The sequence below is a fragment of the Diorhabda carinulata genome, chromosome X (assembly GCF_026250575.1).
Source record: "Diorhabda carinulata isolate Delta chromosome X, icDioCari1.1, whole genome shotgun sequence".
Lineage (NCBI taxonomy): Eukaryota > Metazoa > Arthropoda > Insecta > Coleoptera > Chrysomelidae > Diorhabda > Diorhabda carinulata.
Window position 1 is genome coordinate 6,429,213 of NC_079472.1, and position 23,300 is coordinate 6,452,512.

The 23,300-nt window shown below is 33.9% G+C and overlaps 2 protein-coding genes across 4 annotated transcripts in view; one reads left to right on the forward strand and one right to left on the reverse strand.

Moving 5' to 3' along the window:
- Positions 1 to 986: 986 nt before the first annotated feature.
- LOC130902589 (ankyrin repeat and protein kinase domain-containing protein 1-like) lies at positions 987 to 20,656 on the reverse strand. Of its 2 annotated transcripts, XM_057814816.1 has the most exons (5): positions 20,202 to 20,656; positions 18,916 to 19,091; positions 4,577 to 4,824; positions 1,855 to 2,157; positions 987 to 1,799 (listed from the first exon to the last, which is right to left on the reverse strand). In XM_057814816.1, the coding sequence occupies exons 1-5, from the start codon at positions 20,241 to 20,243 to the stop codon at positions 991 to 993; spliced, it is 1,578 nt and encodes a 525-aa protein (XP_057670799.1). In that variant the 5' UTR covers positions 20,244 to 20,656; the 3' UTR covers positions 987 to 990. The 2 variants fall into 2 exon arrangements, with proteins under 2 accessions (XP_057670799.1, XP_057670800.1); XM_057814817.1 differs by lacking the exons at positions 987 to 1,799; positions 1,855 to 2,157; positions 4,577 to 4,824 and adding an exon at positions 13,164 to 16,670 and having other exon boundaries at positions 20,202 to 20,619.
- Positions 20,657 to 20,792: 136 nt separating this feature from the next.
- LOC130902588 (uncharacterized) overlaps positions 20,793 to 23,300 on the forward strand; it is a 39,380-nt gene continuing 36,872 nt past the window's right edge. For both annotated transcript variants that reach the window (XM_057814814.1, XM_057814815.1), the window contains exons 1-2: positions 20,793 to 21,232; positions 21,514 to 21,648. In XM_057814814.1, coding sequence (XP_057670797.1) covers positions 21,525 to 21,648 — 124 coding nt within the window. In that variant the 5' untranslated portion in view covers positions 20,793 to 21,232; positions 21,514 to 21,524. The remainder of the gene's footprint in view (positions 21,233 to 21,513; positions 21,649 to 23,300) is intronic.

Sequence of the window (23,300 nt, forward strand, 5' to 3'; positions counted from 1 at the left end):
TTGACCGATACAGATGATGCATATGGGATGAGTCTATTACTAGGAGGGGTGGAAATGGAATAACGTCTTGTCTGCTGAAAGTCTTCTCCCATCCAAATTTTCCTAAAAGAAAAAATCTAGCGATTTGGAGCGATAACTGCATTGGGCGGAATCAAATTATTTCAATGTTGCTTATTTACTTGGATTCTAAAGGTATCTATGAGCAAAAGTTTCTGCTGAGTAGACATTCCTATCTCACTTGCGATAGTGATTTTGCCCAAATAGCAAAAAGTAAACGCGTCGTAAAAAATTACACCTCCCAAAATATAGAAAATATGATAGTCGAGGCACGTCGTCACAGACCTTTCACTATAATCTAGATGCAAAGAAACGATTTCAAAGCATAACTATCTGAATACAACTAAACTACAAATTTCACAAGTATACTGGATAAAAATTGAACAAGGGCAAGAAACCAAGAAGACAATTTCTGATTTGGAGGTATGGACAACTTGTAACCTGCTTAAAAAAGGTAAAAGGTTAATTGACATTTCACAAGCAGTGATTACCGACTTCTGCTGCACAAACCGTATTTCAGCAGAGGAGCTTAAGAACCTAAAATATGATAGAATATATTCCATTGAAATATATTTCGTTTTATAAAGATATCATAGTAAGGACAGAATCACAGTAAAAGGTTTCTTTAAACATAGACCCTTTTTACGTTTTCTTGTTCTTGGCACTTTGAACCTTTTAGCAGTTGTCATGTTTAAGTTAGTGTTTTTCATCTGAATTTTTGTTTTTAATGTGTAACTATGTATGTAGTTCATATGATCTTGTTTGCTTTACCCGATAAAAGTATTTCAAGAAAGGTGTTTTTATTTTTTACGCATGTTTTATGTAATATCTCAGTTTAATCTTTTTGGCACTTGGACCCTTTGGAATTTCCACTCTCCAATTATAATTACATTTTTTTATGGATGAATATGAGAAAAAAATTGTAAATATGATCTAAATACTGTATATTTTTCTTTCAAACAACAAAATTTTCCTATATACAATCGGCAACTCTAAACTCTTCACAATAGTAAAATACTGACACGTACTCCTCACTTTCAACTTATCGACAATATGCTTCCTAACGCCGTCTCTGGCTATTTCAATTAGAGAAGGAACCTTCGGTAGAAGATCATAATAGTTTCTAAATTCATTTCCGCCGTTCCCGAACATTCCCGCATCCTCGAATTGATTCAAGGCAATATCGAGTAAAGGACGATGTATCCAATAACTAAAAGAACTGATCACGTCTTCCCGGAACCTTCTAACGTTAAGGCAATAGTGTCCTTTAGCTATAAGTTCCCTCGATATCGTCCATATATCAGAAAATATATCAAAAATTAATCTAGGTGTTATCACGAACGGTGACCAATCATCCACGTAATCCATATACATTAAAATTTTGAATAGTTCGCAGAAACCCATGTTAGCGAAAACAACGACTATTAAATCGGTACACATAACAAAACTGTGTTGTAATAAGAGACAAGTCAATTTAGTTACTTGATTGTGAGTTAAAAACGCGTCTTGAGTACATTTATCTATTATCGATGCGTAATCTATACTTTTTGTTTTGGCTGCCAAAACTTCCAATACAGCACCGCTCGAATTTTCTATGATAACGTCAATATATTGCCCGAAATCTTCTGGATCTAATCCGTAATAGAGAATCGATAAGCTCACGTTCGAATCTTCTATATGTTCCGGTTTCAAATTGCTCCAAACTAGTTTGAAGTTGTCCACGTTCGGTACCCTGACACAAGCTGCGAAACAAAAATATTTACAAAGTAGAATCGTTGGTTTAATATTTCGTTTAACCTGTAAAAGCTGCAGAATCTACTTCCGCTCCTCTTGCAATAATTTGCTCGACGTAGGGGTTGTCGTTAGTAAGAGCCAAAGTGAGAGTACTGTATTCGTCTAAGCTAGTGGCGTTGAAATCGTCTACATAATCGAATAAAGCCGCTTGAACTTCTTCATTTTCGGATATAAGTGCTTTCATAAAAGGCGTTAAACCGTTTCCGCCCACTGCATTACTATCTGCATTATAGTATAGAAGCATACAGATAGTTTCTAAGCATTTATCGCCTACGGCGTCGTGCAAGGGAGTGTCGTCGCTATAATCTAAAATTAATAAAGCATAGTTAATTATATTGAAGAATGAAACTTTTTTAATGCCATGTATGATTGCGAACTTTATATATGGAAATTAAACCAACAAAGGCAAATAGTAAAATATGAAATGAAATAACTAAGGAAAACAGTAGAGAAAACGAAGATGAACAGGATAAGAAATGAGATAATTATAGTAATAAAATAGACTCGTGAGAAAAAAATTCGACTCAGGCGACAGCCCTGCAAAAAAATAGAACACGATATTTTATTTTTATTAGTAAAATCTTGAAGCTAATGGCATTTGCTTCAAAATAATATAATCACCAAATTTTCACTAGCTTTGGCACTACGGCGATGCTCTTCAACCGGCCACTTCGCAGACTCTTGCAATTCCAATCCTATCTGTCCCTCTTATGGTGTATCGGACCACAAACCTGAGAAATGTCCTAAATGAAATTTCCCTACCTACAAAAATTGCGGCGGGATAGAAACCCCGAAATCTCCAAGGAAACTGGAAAAACCTCAAACTCCATATGACTTTCTACCGACACATACCATTCCCACTTCTCGAGTGCTAGTAACCGAAAAGCTACAACGTCTCATTCCCTCTTTCTACGGTTACAACTCTACCGTGACTATCGGCGTGGGTAACCGCTTTTACCCAAAACCAAGGACCTCCCACTGAAATATGAAGTTCTATAGACTTCACAATAGGGACCGTTAATTGCCAAAGTTTAGCCAGGAAGCGTCATCTATAGAAGCATCTATTAAGCTCCCATAATATTCAAATTTTGTCACTGACACCATTCCAAATTACCTCCAAGATTCACTGGCTACACCACTTTCCACTTGGACAGGAACTTCCACTGTCACGTCCATAACGGTAGTCACCCCACCCACTCCCTCCACATCTATCTCAACAGAACCTGGATTGCATAGCCATCTATATCTCGTTGAATAAAGAGACAATCACCTTCATCTCCTATTACAAATACCCCTACTAAACACTTCCATCGACCTCCTCGATTATGCATCCATTCAGCATACACACTCTTCGTCGATAGTGCGTGTTGCAGGTTTTCTGTGGTTTCCCTGCAACGAGAAGAACCGTTTTTGCTTGCAAGCTCTCTTTCCGTTTTCTTCAGCCAAAAATCCTAAATCTTCGCTTTTCCTCTTCCAGAAAAGTTAGCTGACACAACCCCACGCAACCACCACAAGCCCAGCCCTGCAGAGGAGCAATTCTTTTATCAGTGCCCACTCCAACAAACCCTTCTCCTATAAAAATTCCTTATCCTACCAAATTCTATCCAACGAATCTCTCTCTTGTTGTCACAGTATTTTGTGTCACAATATTTTGTGATCGGTAACCATCGTTTTTATGCTTGTTTACAATAGTACTAATTAGAGGTATCTGACCTTTATAAAACAAAGAATTCTATCTGAAAATGGACACAACAATGTATAAAGCTGCTCAAGCGTCACCCTATTACCGAGTCAACAAGAAATGGCCAGTGCGTTGAACATGAATCAGTTTGCTATAATCAGAGTTTACCATCGTTACCAAGAGATTGGTAACTTTCATCAGAGACGCGGTTCCGAAAGAAAATGGTGCACATCCGAAAGAGATGACCAATTCATTGACGGCTCTTACAGGTGTTCGAGTCCAATAAGTTCAGAGAAATGCCAGGAGTGGCTGTGAGTGCCTAGACACAAGTCACTAGTCACAAGAAGAGTTAAGAAAGCTATCCTTGATTTTTTGCTAGAACCTTTAAACCACGAACGTGTGAATGTTTCTACCTGGGATTTTACTCCATGTTTCTGATTATCTCTCATGTTCTCATTTTTATGATAGGTTAATAGCTTGTTGGTGAACCTATGAACGATTTTAGAAAACTTAGAAAGTAGAGGCAATTTTGCTTTCTACTGTGTATATAAAGTTGCTTGTGGCTTCGGTATTTTGGGATGCGCATGGAATATTGTTCAACGACTATCTCCAAAAGGGAGACACAATCAATAGTGCATACTACATAGAGTTTTTGGACCGTTTGAATGCAAAAATCAAGGAAAACGGCCTCATATGGCGAAGAAAAAACAACCTTCACCTAGATAATGCACCGTATCACAAGTCGATGACAACGATGGTTAAATTGAACGAATTAAACTTCTAATTGCTTCCTCGTCCACCGTATACTCCATATCTGACGCCCAGTGACTTCTGGCTATTTACTGATTTCAAAAAAATGCTTGCCGGTAAGAAATTCAGCTCAAATAAAGAAGCAATTGCTGAAACTGGTGGCAACTGGCAAAAAGTGTGTTTATCTTAGTTAGTCACACGACTTTGAGTTATGTGTGATATTTATACAATCATTTACATTTTGATATCTCGACTATCGACCAATAAATTTTCATCACATAATTATATCCCTACCTCTCACATTAATATTTGCACCATTCTTTATCAAAAGATGCGCTATGTCTGGTTTTGTAACGGAACGATGCAATGGACTTATATCTTCATTATCTGGAAGATTGACGTTAGCTTTATGATTGATGAGTATTGTTGTAGCTTCTATAAAGCCCGATTTTACGGCGAGATATAAAGGAGTTTGACCCAAGAAGTTTCTTGTGTTTATTCTGATGTCGTCCTGTACCACGAGGTAATTCAATATTTCTAAGCTGAAAAATAAAATTTGGAAACTTTACATGGACATAATACAACCTAAAATATGAATAACCTCTACATTCGATCGGCGGTTTTATGAAAATCATTAAAGCCGTTTTGTCGAATACATCCAAATATTAATAATCCGGGGAAGTTTGGAAACCCTCATCATCAATATTACGAGGGTTGCTACTTAAGTTTTGAGATCGAATATGTCAAATCTGACATTAGCTGCTTTCCATTTATTTACATCGGTGACTGTTTGACATCATGTATTTCCTTTCATGCTTATTTTGATGACAAGATCTGAGAGCGTGATGTTCTCAAACTCACTTTCAATCTGAGTTCACAAACTTATTAAAGCAAACGATTCAGATTTGTGCAGAGTGCTGGTGAAAACTCAGTTAGGTCTCACTTGTGAGACTGAAAACGAAAGAGCATTCAACTGAGTTATGACGTCAGAAGTGAGAATGATGAAAACGGAAAGCAGCTATTGTCATCATAAAGTTGGATATTTTTAATTGAACGTGTTGTCGTGCGAGTTAAGATACTTAATCTTGGTCAAAAAATGGAATCAAATCGGGAACATTTTACCCATGTAAGTTTTCCACGGGTTTTTACCACGAATATTTTTTCAAGTATTCAACCAGATAAAACTATAACACAGATGAAGAGCCTAATCAAATATAATATACAGCCTCCTTCAAGTACTAATACTAGTGAACAATTTGATGAGTAATACCACTCTTCCCATTGTTAATTTGATATGCAACAAAGGATTTTGATCCATGCGCCCACAAAATTTTTCTATATTAAATTATGATATTAAATGTCAAAATTGTTTCAGGGCATGCCACGCAAAGTGCTTAAAAAATCATGGAAAATACAATGGGTTTCACAAATGTAAATTTTGTGTTTCTACAATTTAATTAATTGATACTATTATAATTATTAACATTGTATTGTTATAATTCGATCACAAGTTTTATTTTCATTCCTGTGCACTCATTTGTAATTTCTCACTAATTTTGTAACAATTATTGAGGGATGCTCAATGTTTTCATCAGCATTTCTTCAATTTCTTATTTTCTTGATTTTAGTTATCTTCTGTTCTAAAATTAATATAATTAATAATTTATGAAAGAAAGATAAAATTTGACGTTTCGACTTTTCATTAAGTATTTATTAAAAATATATAAAGAAAAGTCGAAACGTCAAATTCTATCTTTGTTTAAAAAATTATTAAAAAAATATAGTTTTAAAAAAGAAGAGACCTAAAATCAAGAACATTTAGAGGCATTAAATTATATGCTTGTTTTCCTAGAAAACTTGGTACTATTCATTATCTCGGTAATAACTTTTTAAGAAGGAAATTTCAGATTTGGTAATAGAACAATCACTATTTTCGAAAGCACGCCAAAACTACTTGTCTACAGCCAATAATTGGGTAATTTGCTGTCAGTAAATAGAGTCCACTGCCAATAAATGGAAAATGTGGCCGGAATTAATACCCAAATACCCAAAATGATATAATAGTCTGATATACTGTTAAAGGTACCAATAACTGAGTACTTCACCCTATGATAAGCTAACAACTAACGGATCGCTCTACGTATAATGTTATAGGGCATCAGATTTCCTACAATTTTTGCAGTCAGTAAAAATGAAACAGTTATCAAAGTAAAACACTCGAACTGTCAAGTGGGCTTATTAATATTCAATCCTTAATACACAAAGCAAATGAATCTTTTACTAGGGGAACTTAATTTTCCAGAGATTGTTGCCATCACTCAGCAATGGTTAAGCAATAAAGAGCCCGTTCTTGTCAAAAACTATACCACAGTAGCCAGATTCAATAGAACTAATTTATCTCATGGAGGTTCTATGATCATATCCATAAACAACGACTTTTCCGACTTTTCAACAAGTCTACCACAAGACTGTATTTATAGAGCACCTGACGCTGGCGTGCATACTTTCTGACACACACTATTAAACTTATTGGAGTCCTAACCTCTAAAATGCAAACTAGTTCTATGTGGCAATCTCAATATCGATTATTCCAGTGTGTGCGCTGGTCAAAAATGTCTTCAATCAATTTTTGATTCTTTTGGTATGGTCATGCATATAACGGCACCAACCAGAATAACTAAGACCAGTTCTAGTACTATAGATTATTTCGTGTCATCGTACGATACAGAATCCACCGACTGTACTGTCTTTAATCAGGTCTCTCCTATCATGAAGCAGTGTGAACAAAATGTTCGGTAAAATCCAATACAAAAAATGCTTCTCGCAAATTAAAAAGTTTTCAAAACTTCAAGCACCGTTGTCAAACAACTGACTGGAACATTCTCTCTGGTAATGTGGACTTCCAATTTTTTAGATTCATAAAAACACCAACTAGTCTGGCATCCATTTCTTTTCCCCTCAGGCGTATTAAAAATACGCAAAATAAACTCAGGTCCACTAAAGCTGCCAAAGATATTTATTATAATAGGAGACTCGGCTATTCTCGTAATGTTTCTAAAGAAACATAGTCCATTGTGAATGATCTAAGAAATAAGGCTTCTTCATCGAGCATAATCTCTACTTCACCTGATAACCTCAATAAGTACTTTGTGAATATGATGAAATTCAATAACTTCTTCTCATGATCCGCTTTCATATCTTCCTGATGCTAATGCTAACTTACACAGTTGCCCGTAGTTTTAGCAGGGATTCGCAGTACAATTAATGACATCGAAAATAAATACTCATCTGGAACTGATAGACTTAAATTAAAAATGTTTTCGAGTTTTCCCAATTGCACATTTAATCACCCTACCACTCTAATAAACGTTTCAATTCAAAATGGCACTATTCCCAATTGACTTAACCCTCCAGGGACGAGCCAAAATTGTTTTAATTAATTATTTTTTCTTTTTCGGTACAATTGTTAATTAGTTATTCAAAGTCACGGGAAAACGGCTGTGACCATACGGTCGCGTTCGTCCTTGAGAGGTACAAATAAAAACAAATAAATCAAACTAAAAAATCGTAATTTATTAACCCTTAATTAATTCCACTGTTATAAACTATTTACTTATGTTATAAAAAAATAATTACCGTCAAACTCAATTCTTATGGAACGCCAAAAAACATCGCACTTCTGGCACTTCTTACTACCGAACTACAATCATTTTCTGCACATTTTCTTGCTTTCAGTTTCGGATATATAATGATCCAAATGATCAAACCACAAAGTTTCCATCGACTGTGTTGAAACCGAAGTGACAGATGACGACCCACCAAGGGACTTTGAGTCAGTCTTGTACTTTTTCAAATACGTTTGGCAAATCTCTCTACGAAAGTTTAATTTCGTTACGTTCCCTATTGATTTCTTGTACATTATCCAGGCGTTATTTGTTGCTGTATCAATCATCCATGTAAATATTGGCCACCACCACTTTTTGTTCCTAATTGATATTCTCCATTTTGCCAGATCTTCATCCACGCGATCAGTGTGTTTATTGTACATATTTATACAATTAGGTTGCGTTACGGAAATATTTTTCTTATCTTTCCAGCTGTATCTCTTCACCTGGGATTGTGGTGTCGATCCATTTATTGATGAATATTCCTACAAATTTCAAATTCTCTCTGCAACAAAAGAAATCAATACGAGGAATTGAAAATAAATATGAATTGAACCAACAATATGGGTGTTATAAGAAGGGGATTCTAAGGCAAATTTAGAAAAATTTTAATTATTATTACGATCGCCTTTGTTTGATTTATGACATTGGATCAACATAAATAAAAAATTATGTTTTATTTGTACTGAACTATAATTTCAATGAAAATGATGCAATATTCAATTATATTCAGCGAAACAAAATATATAATGTATGCAGAAAAATAGTTGTAGAACAGAATTTGAAAATAATTTAATAACAGAAAAATTGGTAATACAAGAATTTCCGTTCACATTACATCCGCTTTAAATGTTTTAGAATGATTTTGTTTGTTTACACAATTACTTCAAGGTGTATTAAAAAAAACATCGCATTAAAGTAAAAAATAATAGTTGAGAGTAGTAAAAATTGACTTACCCAAACTCCATGATTTCAATTTCAATTTTCGATCACAAAAAACACTTGTCACTCCACTGTTTCTACTTCTAAACTGACAATCTGGGGTTCGAGATACAGAAAATGGGGTAAACAGCCGTTTTCAGGTATAAAGAGAAAGGAGGGAGACAATAGAATAATGATAGGAACCCCGTTACCGTATGATCACGTTCGTCTCTGGAGGGTTAAGACGACTATAATTATACCTTAGCATAAAGAAAGAGATGGAAATCAAGCATCGAATTATCACCCAATCACATTCCATCCCACGTAATCTAAGATCATAGAATGATTGGTCAAAAGGGACTTTTATCATTTCTGTTTGAATATATAAAATTTTCTACCCATCAATTTGGGTTTTTAAGTAACAAATACACAAATAATGATATTTTCTTCCTCATAAATAATGTCTACTCTAGCCTAAACAGCTATCACTGCAACAACTTTTTGTGATTTTTCTAAGGCTTTCGATTGTGTTAATCATAATATTTTAATTAACAAATTGCAGTACTACGGATTCAGGGGAACACCTCATAGTTCAAGTATTACATTACTAACAGAAGTCAGCTTGTAAGAGTTGACACAAAGATATCTTTTTGTAAGCCAATAGAATGTGGAGTGCCCCAAGGCTCAGTACTAGACCCTATTTGGTTTCTTCTGTTTATAAACGACATCTGCCATCTAGACATCAGTGGTAAAATATGCCTGACTATATCTAGTTACCTAATCACCTTTAAATAACGTTTCTAAAACTAAAGTTTTATCATTGCTGCCTTTTTTATTAAATAACACCACCAATAACGTCGTTGAATCTGTAAAATTCTAAGGGCTTGTTGTGGACAATTCCTTGAAATGGAAGTTACATATTGTTGCCTTATCTAAAAAATTGAGTTCCTCCTGTTTTGCGCTGAAATCAGTTTCCAAAGAACTGAACTTATCCACCTTTTTAATAGTTTATTATTTTGGGGTACGTGTGGTGCAATCCAATTTGAGCGAATCCCCAAACTACAAAAGATATTTACTCGGACTAAACAGCAGGGACTTTAAAAATTCTGACTCTTCCAATTTCAGAAAGGTTGTTGCACGGCCATCCATTTAGGAACGCAGAGCACGACCTTTACCTACCTACCTACTACACCTTCAGAATTAGTTAAGGGCTCAATATTTTACAATAAAAAAAATGCATAATCACTTGCCAATTGAAATTAAATCGATATCATCTTTTCCCGCATTCCGCAATAATTTGAGGGCATATTTACTGGAAATTACCTTCTACTCGGTAAACAACTTCTAATCTAATAATAATATTTAATTTAGGACATGCTGCATACAGGTTTAATTTTGCAATGGACTTATATAGTAATCATTACCTATTACTGTTACCTAAAATTTTGTTACTCATTGTGGTTTTCTTCTGTATACTGAAATTTTATTTTATTTGTATCTTTATTTAGTTGTTTTTCCGTTTGTTTTTTAGTTTTTTTATTTTTGTCTAAAACTGCTAACAATAAAAAACAATCGTGAATCGAATAGGGAGATAATATGGGTAAAAGTTGATGTAGGGTTGATTGTTTTACTTTACTTTCCCGGACTATAAATATTTAATCAATAATTATTTATGCACAACTATTTAATGCACACGCAAGCAAGAAATCACAATGCAGTAAACACGAGTTTATCACAATATTTTTTCTGCAGTTGCAAAAAAATCGAAGATTAAGGCACTAAATTTGATAAAAGAATATTATATAAACAATGTTGATTGGAAATATTTAGAAACCGCTATGTTAAAAACGATGATTTGTCCTCATTTTTACCATTGAAATTAAAAGTCAATATTAGAGTAAATATTAAAGATAGAAAAAGTGAGCTCGTTTAAGTGAACTTGGAGTGCTGTTAGAATGAGAAAGAACATCGGTACACCTCTATATATCCCTCTATACTCTATTCTGATTGAATTCGTGACATCAAAAATTTGGAATGTAGTAGAGAAAGTAGAAGAATTACAAGTTTTGATTTTAATATCGAATAAAAAGAAGAAGAAAGTACTAAATCGATACTGTTCAATAGTATAATTTCACTTACAAGCCGCTCTCTCTACCTTTAATATTAACTCTAAGGTAAACTTAGTTTGTCTTTTTTTATATGCTTGTTTTTCGAAATATACTAGTATTTGATATTTGCACATTTTCAATTCCTTAAAGCAGAAAGAAAAATTTAATTTGCCACTTTCTGTTTGTTGGTAAGTGATTTCTCCACCATCTACTGTCGATAATTTCCATCCGTCGCGCCGTGTCGTTTGAGTGAAGTAAATAGGTGACACTATATTCGGATATACAAAAAAAAACTACAAGTCTTTTTCTGATAATGATTATATTTAGTTGCATCAAAGCACTTTTGTAACCGAAGCTTTCACAATTTAAAAACTTAAAAACCAGTCATCGATTGAACCGCACTCAAAAAATTGATGAATTGTTTCATCTATTTTATCCTCTGTCGTGAAACGTCGACCACGTCAATGTTTTGCTTTACTCTATTACAGCCCATTCGTCCTGTACTGTTGCAAACAAATCCTAGCTGCGTTACTATTTATTGCCTCATCTACTATATTCACCTGATCTATCTCGCTTTGAATATGCTTATTGGAATTTGATTTCAAACAAATGAAAAGATGATGGAAGGGACACACGCAAAATTTTTGAAAGATTATTTTTTAAATGGTTTGAAACATTGGAAACTCGCTGGAATAATAATTCGGGGAATAAAAACAAAAAAATAGCCGAAAAATAAAATGAAAATTGGATGTTTATCTGAACCTTCCTTTTGTTGTATCAAATTAAATCACAAAAGTCCCCACTGTTTATGCAGACTTTTTAAAATATGAAATTTTACTGAGATATGTCAAATGATTTTTAACACGCTTATATTAGCTTTATCTGTATGTAGGTTTGTTTGTTTGTAACTCTACTATGGACTAAGAGAAAGTGGCTTGTTTAATAAAAATTTCATCCGACAGAGGATTCGAACCTCCGATCTCCGTGTTGGATAACTTCGACAACATTACCAACTACACCGTTAAACACGCTTTCATAGCATATGAAACTAAAAAGAGAAAAATAACCTTTCACGGACTCGCTCAAGGGTTTTCTTCACTACCAGATGACCTGCCGATAAACTGTCTAACTATATAACTTCTATGATAACTAACTGCCTTCTCTTCTCGGTTCGATCATCATTCTCAAGGATTCAAGGATTTTAAAAGGCATATGCTTTTAGTGCCTATGAAAATCTTGACACTACTTGCCAGGTAGGTGGCCGATTTTCTTCCTTTCAATGCCAAATCATTTTTAGGTGTTGATCATTCTCCTGCTCTTATTTGATCCTAGTGGGTGATGATTCTTTGTTAACCACTGTAGTTCTTGAAACTACGGCTTCCTTATCTCAGTTAACTAAGACTGTTAATTATAAATAGACGTAGACTATGCCTACTGCAAACGATGCATATGTACTCTACCTCAAAGTTGGTGTGAAATTAACAATATCACAACTTTTGAAATCAAATTTTCAAAAAAACTGTTAATTTGACGAAACAAAGTATTAGAATTATTTTTGTTGACAATTTTTCAAGCTACAAATTTAATAACCACTACAGTGACCCTTAACGAGATAATCGCGAAAAAAGTTGGTTGTGATCTTTGACTTTTTAAACGGCACCTGTATCAATTACGTTGGAAACCTCGCATAAAAAATAAATTAGAAGAATTAGGTATTGGATACAAGAGAATGTATTGGTGTTGTTGTAAAGAAAACTCACTCTAACAATTTAGAATAATTTAGAATAATAATATATAAACAAATCTTGGAACTCGTATGGACTTTGGGATTCGACTTTAGGGATGTACCAGGGAAAGCCACACCCAACACCCAACGGGAGTCCAGATATTCCAAAATAAAGTATTAAGGAGAATCGTTCATGTACCGTGGTATTTTCGAAATAACGATCCTCATCGTGACCTAGAGATAGACAATGTAAGACAGATAACCACTAAATTTGCCAAGAGTTACGAGCAGCGGCTCCAAGAAATGTAAACATCGAAACAATCCAGCTCCTAGATAACACCAAAGTAGATAGAAGACTGAAGAGGACGAAACCTTTTGAGTTAGTTTACTAAGTGCTTAGTATAAAAGCAGAACAAAGTGCAGAATCTTACATACGAGGGTGAATCAAATATAAACAAGACTTATTTTTTAAAATATTTATTTTGATTTTAAACGCACAAACAATCATAGTTTATTTTTCTACACAATCTCCTGATTTAGAAACACTTTTTTCCCAGCGTATAGGTAATTTTTTAATTCCTTCCAGGTAAAAAGAGTCAGGTCGTGTTTGTAGCCAATTGCGCACATATGCTTCAACCTCAATATCGCTGTGGAATTTTTGCCCTCCCAAAGCTTCCTTGAGAGAACCAAAGACATGGAAGTCGCAGGGAGACAGGTCTGGACTGTATGGAGGGTGTTCCAGTGTCTCCCAACCCAGTTGCTCTAATTTTTGTACTGTCAGGGCTGCCGTATGGGGGCGAGCATTGTCATGGAGGAGAATCACTTTTCTCATTGGAAGGTGTCGTCTTTTGCGGCGATATGCAAGTCTGACCTCAGTCAAAATTTTGCAGTAGTACGCCGCATTAATTGTTCTGCGCTCATGCAAAAAATCAAGGTGCAGCAGGCCACACTGGTCAAAAAAAACGGTAGCCAAAACCTTGCCAGCCGATAATCGTGACTTGGCTTTCACTGGTCCGGTTTCTCCTTTCTTCCTCCACTCCATACTCGCTTGTTTCGACTCAGGGGTGTAGTGATGCACCCACGTTTCATCACAGGTGACAATGTGAGAAAGAAAACGATTCAGTTTCTGGTCAACTGTCAGAAGACGAGGAACCCACCTGGCACACACCTTGCGATACCCTAGCTCCTCTGAGAGTATAGAGTAAGTGCTCCCATAACTTATTCCAACCTTAATTGCAATATCCGAAGTTGTTAGACGCCTATCACCTTCAACAAGTTGACGAACACTGTCGATGTTGCCCGCTGTAATGCTGGTGCGGGGTCTGCGGTCATGTCTCTCATTTTCAACACGTTCACGGCCCTCCACGAACTGTTTATGCCAAGCAAACACTCTAGCTCGCGACAGCGTCTTTTCCCCGAACTGTGCAGTCAATCTTCTCAAGATTTCGGCCGGTTTTACACCTTCTGCAGCTAAAAACTTTATAACAATACGTTGCGCAATAGAGGGAGGTACCTCCTGCTCGGACATCGTAACGATGGACACTGAGCGAGTCTATGATGATGAGTCACGTGCTTCCCCCACTCCTGACAAACCAACCTAACAGCCAATAACAGCGGAACGTTCTTCCATCACTATTGCGCGAGCAGGTCCAAAAGTCTCGTTTATATTTGATTCACCCTCGTAATAGTGTTAGTGTTAATTGTAATCAAATTCAAAAAGCTTGTACTAATTAAGACCCTTAGTTTCAAGACATATATAGCAATTTAGGAAAGAATAAAATTGCTCAATGATCACAATAATGATCAGATTACAATGTAAGGGAAACCTTCAAGGTTAAAAAAAAACTGTATTGATGGAGACTTTTTGGGGATTTGTTGAGAACCAAAAAAGGAAGGTTCATACAAAAATCCACTTTTCCAAATTGATTATCAATATTTCTACGATAATTTTATCAATAAAAGAAATAGATGCATACATATAACCATTGTGCCCCACTTTTTGAACTACCAAAAAACGATGTGTTTCAAAAAGTTTCTCAGGCACCTTGACATGAACCCTTTGTCACTAGGCAAACTTTGAGGATTGTCCAAATACCAGTGATGGCCACTCATCTATGACATGATTTACAGTTCCTTCATTCTCCTAGGACCAGCGACGTCACTATGTGTGGTCACCAATGTTTAAAAAAAGCAGTTTATTGGTAGGAGAGGGTGCATCTATGTGTACCTTAGTTTGTCTCATACCAGGGGTTTTCATCCATCATCGCAGAGTCTTTCCCAAATACTATTGTTGGGCACTCATCGATGACATTATTTACAGTTTCTTCATTCTCCAAGCACCAGCGGCATTCCGGTTCAACTGTGATACCTATTATATCGAGATGGCGTCTCAGATCACTATGTGTGGTTACCAATGTTTAAGAAGAGCAGTTTGTGGTTAAAAAGCCAGTCAAGAACAGCTTATGGGTAGGAAAAACAGGGATTTCCATCCATCACTGCAGAGTTTGCTCAGCAAAAGGAAGCTTGTCAAATATAATTTCAGTAAATTTTAAAAATTTAAGAAATTTTCATTTGTGTAAATACATATTTGATACATTAATTAAAACGCGTGATTTTATTAGTTCTCCTTATAGCAAAATACATTCGAAGGAATGTAATACAACGTCCTTTCATACTTCAAAATTCTTTTGTACGTTGTAGATATGTCCATAGAATTGACGTAAGTATAATACTGTCTCATACATTTCATTTTAAACGTATTTATTATACATTTTCTAGTTTCATCTCTTGCCAATTGGAGAAGTGAAGGTACGTTTGGTAGAGAGGAATCTCCCGGAAAAAAATCCTTGGTAAGTGTATTTTCAAATGCAATTTTAGCGAATTGTAAAATGGGCGTGTAAGTCCAAAAAGTCCTAAACGTTTGTAAATCTCTCGAATTCCAATACCACTGGTTACTTTTAATTTCTTGATGCACTTTCTGTAAATCATATTCGATATCAAATATTAACCTCGGAGTTATGGAAGAATCGGGCCAACTTCCATCGAAATCCATATACATCAAATATTCTAATAGTTTGCATTGTCCGTAACAATTGAATATAGCCGTTATGACATCTGCATTTAAAGTCATACCATATCCTAGCAACAATAAAGTTAACTTGGTTATTTGATCAAGAGATAACGTATCCTTGTACTCGTAGATAATATAATGATAGTCGCATCCAAAAGTTTCCATAGCTAGAGCTTGTAACACTGCACCATTGGAATAATCGAGGATTATATCGACGTAAGAAGAAAGTAAATTCCTATTCCACAACGTAAATAACTTCAAAAGTATCCCATTTTCGTTAGGAGCTAGCTCCAATTTTTGTAAATTGTTCCAAACAAATCTGAAATGATTAATATTGGGAATATCAATACAAGCTATGAGGGCTTGATTGTCCACGATCGCTCCTCTCCTAACGATTTCTTCATAAAAAGGACTTCGGTATCTCAACGCAATGTGCAACGTACTCCAATTACTGGTGGTGTTGAAATCGTCGACGTAATCCAATAATACTTCTTGGATTTCAATGTTACTGCTCGCCAAGGCCTTCATAAAAGGGTTATAACCAAAATGGTTTATAGCATTCACGTCTGCTCCATAGTATAATAATACATATATCGTTTCTAGTGATTCTTTTTCTACTGCCAGATGTAGGGGAGTGTTGCTGAAAAAATCTAGAATGTTCACATCGGCTCCATTTGATAGCAACAGATGCGTCAGTTTTGGACATGATACGGTATTATGGAGTGGCGCTGTACCATCTTTTTCTTGATTATTTACATCGCCTCCAAAATCGATCAGCATTTTGACAGCTTCGTATCGGCCGTTCAATGAAGCAACTGAAAGTGGAGTTTCTCCAAATTCATTTTTAGTATTGATTAAGGTGTTGTCTTGATCAAGAATGTATTTTATTATATCCATACTGGAAACAAAATGGAAATGTCATTATTTGAACGTTGATTAATTGGAATTTTTAATTTGTGTGTATCAATTCATAAAATGGCTGATTAGTTCTTGGAAAAATGAGGAAAACGCAATTTTTCCGAGACGAATTCGTCAACATTTAAAGAAGATACAATCTATTCACAGCTTCTTTATTTAGGCCTTCTTATTTAAATCAAAACTAATATTTTTTAGCAGAATAATTTTGATAGTTATATCTAAGGAAAACCAAATTTAAATACGAGGATTGCTACTTAAGCTTTAAGATAGACAAAAAACAATATTTATAATTGGATATGTCTCAATTGTTTCTCAAAATATTTTCCTTTGAGATCAATACATTTTTGCTAGCGTTTGAACCAATTGTCGAAGGTTTTTTTCCATTCCAATTGAGGTACCTCCAAAACATGTGATTTGAACGCATCAACCGCTCCTTCAGGTGTAGAAAAACGCATATGTATATATAGATTTGATGTCTCGTATACAATGAGACCCAAAGGATCTATCATGTCCCTCTTTCTTGCTGCGATACTGGAGAACGCAGTGTTTACATCTGATCCATTAATCCCACTCCTTACAAGAAGTCTAGAATATGGGATGGCTTTAATTGCCAGAGATCTTCTATCTCAAGCTCTCCCAGATGTAGTGCACTGGAGTTACTTAGTGTTTCACACTTTGAGAGAATGTGGATAGAGGTTTTCGTCCTCTGTGCAACAAAATCTTCACGCCGCATTTTCTGCTAGGTCTAGGGTCTTCAGGTGTTTCTTAAGGCGACAGAGCCCCGATAAAACTACTGTTAGTATTCGTAGATTGTTCTTACTTAGATTGATACATTCAGGGAATCTATTCTGGTTATAGTATCCTGGAAGTGTGCCTGTCTCAGGTAATTTTATTTTTCTTGCCATGCTCGTTTAATGTTTCTAGGTAATCCCAAACGAGTTTAGATTTCATGATATTGGAACTAGAGCTCTAATGGCTTCTTGACTATCGGACAAGAAACTGATCTCCTGTTTGCGATAGATTGAATTCAACACATTTTTCAATTACATAAATTTCTGCTTGAAAAATGTTGACATCGCAACTTATTTTTGATCTACGGGAATAAGTTGGAATAATATCATATTAAAAATTTTGAATAGACCAACACGCGAAAACTTCTGCTCATATTCCTACATTGAGTAAAATGAAATCTGGAAACGTATCACAACCCATATTCATGCAATGTTTCCAACCAATGTCCAAAAAGCTAAACTAAGAAAACATATTTAACCGAGACTTACGTCAAAACTGAGTAATCAAAAGTTCACATCTTTTCTCCAAAATTATTGCAAATTCAACGTATCAGGTGAATCAAAACAACGTCAGTTCTTCACATTCAGAGGCAATTGAGAAAATGAAAGTTAAAATTCGGATCAAACCACCGATACTAGAGGATGTTATAACGTTAATTTATTGATAAGTTTTCTTAGCGACCACATTCTGCCAAAATCCTACCACATTGCTTCAAAAGCGTTAGAAAAAACAAAAGCACTGACAGTGGCCTGATTAGTACAAAAGATTCTTTCAACATTTTTTCTTCCTATGCCTGTTCCTGCAGATAATTTTTTGCCCATTTCATCAGATGCAACTTAATACGTGTACCACGTCTTGCCTATGGAGCTAAATAGGATTGCTGAAGAGATTAGGAAAGATTTTTCTCTAACTGAGAACATTGTTTACACTACCGCTTCACCAACACTCACAATTACACTGTTTGATGTGTGTTTCAATAACCAAGTAAACTGTGAGTTCTTGCACCTCACAGGGCTAACTGGGACTAAACTATACTCATAAACATCAAAGAAAGAATAATGAAAAATCAGCCGATACTTGCACTTGTCGTACTCACTGACAAAATAAAACATATGCTCATATAAAGAAAACAAATAAAGGACATTATTTTTCATTTGTGAGGCACCGTTTCAACCTACGCTCGAAAATACGGAAGAAAAATTTGTTAAAGTATATTATTTTGAAATTTAATTATTATGGAGTGGGCAAAAAATTTGACCTGTAGTGTATAGCTGTGTAGTTATTAATACTTTCAAAATGATAGCTTGTTTTTATAAGTCCAAAAATACAAAGTTGCTATAAAATTTCTGAAAAGTCACTAGATTACCAACACCAAATTAATTACACAAGCTCAAAGAAAATCATTTTAAAAAAATATATTTATCAAATCTTACTTGTTTTTGCAGGCAGCATAGTGAAGTGCAGTATTTCCATTATTATCATTTATATTCAATGATTTTCCACTATCCACTAAACTTATTAGTTTCCCCAAATCTGATTCTAGTACTGCTCCTAGTACCCCCTCAACTAGTACTGGATCATTATAAGCAAATGGTGTTGAATATTCAGGCTTAAAAAAACGTTATAAATAGCAAACGAGAGATTGAAAATATGGAATAATAAATTATTCTTCATTCTATTCAATTATTTCTTATTTCTTATAAAAGACAGATTATTAGAAATTGGTTATTATAATTCAAATATACTGTATGTACTTTCTATATCAAACACTTGGTAAATGCTATTGGTATTTGCTTTTTCAATATTTTTGATAAACTAATATATGTTAAGATATTCTAATCAACATACAAACTTTGATAACAAATATTTTTGAAGATCATGTGAAGAATTTGTCCTATGCAGAAAACATCACCATTATAACATGAAAATTCATATATAAAATATTACTTTTCCATATTTTGATTATTATATTTTTAGACTATTAAAACATTGGAAACCCAATTTCAATAAGATTTTACTATTACAAAAGTACAAAGACCATTTTTGTAACCAAAAAATTTATATTAAGGCTACAAGCCTTAAATTGATATAAATAAAAATATTTTGTTGGTTATTATTTCTAAAAATAAAACCTGCAGTAAGATTGGACATACAGTTTTAGTAAATATTTGCCTGCTGCTTTAGTATTTACACCACTACTACTATGTTAGATTTCCTGTAGAATACTTACAAGTTGATTGTTCATGTTTCTAAATTGCATATAAGTACATTACATGTTATATTTTTTTGTATAATAAGGTATTTGAAAATTTTTGGGAATGGAGTATACTTTTAAAAAATCATCTTCCTGTATTATTTAACAACACATAAGTGTCATTTACTATTTTATAAGAGGATCAAAATAAATGCATTTTTTTGAAAATCAATATTATACAGCATGAATGAAAACTTTTGGAATTCCTACCATTGTACGATCAAATTATTTTGATGGTTGATGAAAATTGATGAATGTCATATGATGGTGTAATATTATCAGTTATTTCCATTTTGCACATATTTAACTCATTGTTCTAACACTAACTGACATTAGTAGACACACGCATTATTTTATATTTATTTTAGAAATGGCATTAAAACACAATAATGTATTTTATTCTCAAATGAATGATATAATATAGATAATCTAATAATTTGGAAATTAAGTAGAAAATGTACTTACATTGAAGGGAAACATTTCCTCATTTGAATCATTGCTATTCATTGTAAACTACTTTAAAATAAATATAAAAATAGATCTAAAAATAATTTATCCTCACTTAAAAGTATTTAAAATTGTTACTTATCACATTACATCACAACATAATCACAGAACATACAAACTGCAAAGCAAACAATACTTTTATGCCGGTTATAACATTTGACTCATTTGAGTCAATTGTAAAATGTAGTTGCAGTTGCCTACATTGGCTCAGTTCATGTCACTCTTATTCTATATAGTACTTCTGTTGTAATTCAGTAAAGTATCAGTAAATCTCATTGAATTAAGAGTATTCTAAATTCAATGGTAAATGTCTTGTTTCACTATTATTGTATCAAAAGCTCAACTACTTTTGAATCCGGAGAATCAAACAATGTAATCAAAAATGCCGTTTTCATGCTCATCAGTTGGCGTCACTTTTCAATAATGTCCTAAAGTTTCTTGCTATAAGAGTATAGCTGTCAAAAATTGTTAATTTCATAATGCAGCAATATTGTCCAATCATGCCTTGTTCGATAAAAAGTGGATGTGATAAAACTGTTTCAAAGCACTAATTTTCATTGATCCATAGCATATATTAATATGAAGTTATTCCTTAAAATTGAAAATAAAGCATTTTATACACATACAATGACATTTGACATTTTCAGACCATGATAAATACGCGTTTTGACAAGTGATAATTGACATTCTCTGTCATTTGATATTGTGGCGTTACTCGTTGTCACATTTGCAAAACAAGATGGAAGCTATAGCGTTATTAAATAAAATGTTAAATTGATTCAGAAATAAAGATTAGTTTTTAACTTCAAAGTAGTTTTTAGTATATTGTGTAATGCTAAAATATGTGGAATAGGAAGTGGAGTGTACAAGAAGCCTAATAGACGGTTATCAAGATCGATAAACAAACAAGTGTAATTGATTAAATATTAAATACCTCGCCTAGAGAAGCGTGAGAACGTGCTTCTGATCTTGTTTTTATTTTCTTATAGGTAGTTATATTGTTAAATATATGTTAATAAATGAATTATGTATGTTTAATATTTTCATAAAGATTATTTAGAAAATTAAATTTGGCTTTTTGTTCTGCATATAAGTTTTGGCGGATTTAAAATCCTGTCATCTTTTTTTTCTTTGTTTAACTACAATTAGAGATTTTTCTCTTACTGTTAACCAATTTTTAATACGTCTACACTTGTAAAAGTCTAAACACAATAACAGTATATGACAGTGAAAATTTAAGAAAACTGAATTACATAAAAATTTGTTTTAGATTAACCTAAAATGGCAAATACTGTAGTAAAAGTTTCTGATATCAAGGATGAGGAATTGGATGATAGTTTACTTTTACTTGTTGGTGAGGATGGTACTGTAACACCGGATCAAGATACTGTTGAAACATATCTAAGTAAGTGCATTTTTTAAATGTCTGTTTTTACTTTTCCTGAAGAATGATTTAAATGTAATATCTTAAAATTAGTTTATATTGATACACAAATAACACAAGGTCACAATTTTCAAATATTACTTTATTATTATTGAACAGTGGCTCATATTTCTGTAGATTTTCACAGTCACTATAATAAAAAAAACCCATTAAGTATAAACATAAACCCAATTTCCAATAGAAATAATAAAAAAATGTTTAATAAGTAGAATGTTCAAGTGATGAATAAAATGCAATGCTATTATTGCTCTAAATGGGTTTGATATAAGATATCAGCCTGGAAAACTATTGAATCCTCATGCAAAAGTAAAATACCATCATATACATTCAGCAGCTCATAATAGCAATTTTATTCAAATACTTATTTGGACTGTGATGAAAAAATTGATATACATATGATGGCCAGCAACACTCTTTATTGTCAACAATAGCCAGGAGGACAAAAAAGGATCAGCGGATATAGAAAAAGTTAATTTTCTACACACTGGAAAACATATAGTACCCAAAAAAGAATCCCATTCACTAACTAAATAATTACTCAATACCATCTTTATTTGACAAAACCCTTTAATTATTTTAATAAAGGCTGAAACTGGAGCTATTTTACAATCTTTAATAATGTTTCCATAAGTGAAAGATCTTACTTTTTCAACTAGAACAATTGTATTATCCTGCTTTCACTAATAGGCGTTATTATGTCAATAGCAACTCTGTGTTGTTATTTTATGCCCGTTAAAATAAATCATGTAACTCTAGACCTATGTTTGACTAATTTTTGATAATCAAATGGCTTTTTCTCAACCATTCCATCTGATTGTGGATGTAATGCGGTCATCCTGGTCTTCTTCATTCCCAGCTGGTAACAGATTTCCCGGAATCCATAGTTCTCCAAATTTCTTCCTCGATTGCTGTGGACTTCTAAGGGCACACTATATTGGCCGATAAATTCATTCACCATTACTTCCGCAACAATTGTGGCCTTTTGATTCGGAATAGCGTAAATTTCCACACACTTTGAAACATAATCCATTACAACTAGATGGTATTTATCAACTATCTGTCATTGGAAATGCTCCAGTGATATCTAAAGCGATTCTTTTGAATGGACATCCAACACTTTACTGTTTCATGGATGCCTCTCTCTTACAACAGTCCTTCACATTGTCGGAGCTGTTCATCCAATAAAACCTTTTATGAATTCGATGAAGGGTTTTCTTCACTCACAGATAACCCTCTGATTAACTGTCATGTAATGTCTTCAGTACCTCGGCTACTCTCGTTCTTCGAATGACTAGCTGTCTTCTCTTCTCGGAACCATAATCATTCTCAAGGATTCTTTTTAAAAGTCCTTCTTCTAGGACAAGGGATTACAGTCCACAGCTAATTAATATAAAAAGTCAATAATAATAATCCAAAAGGAGAAAATTAGAAGAATCAAATATAGAGTAGGTCAAAAGCTTCAAATACCTTGGCATGACACTAAAGCAAGATGGAAGATTGGAATAAGAGATAAATGAGGGAACTGAAGGAACTGGAAGATTTTTCAATGCAATTAAGTATTGACATGGGGATCAGAGACATGAACACTTAAACAGAAATATAAAAGTAAAATA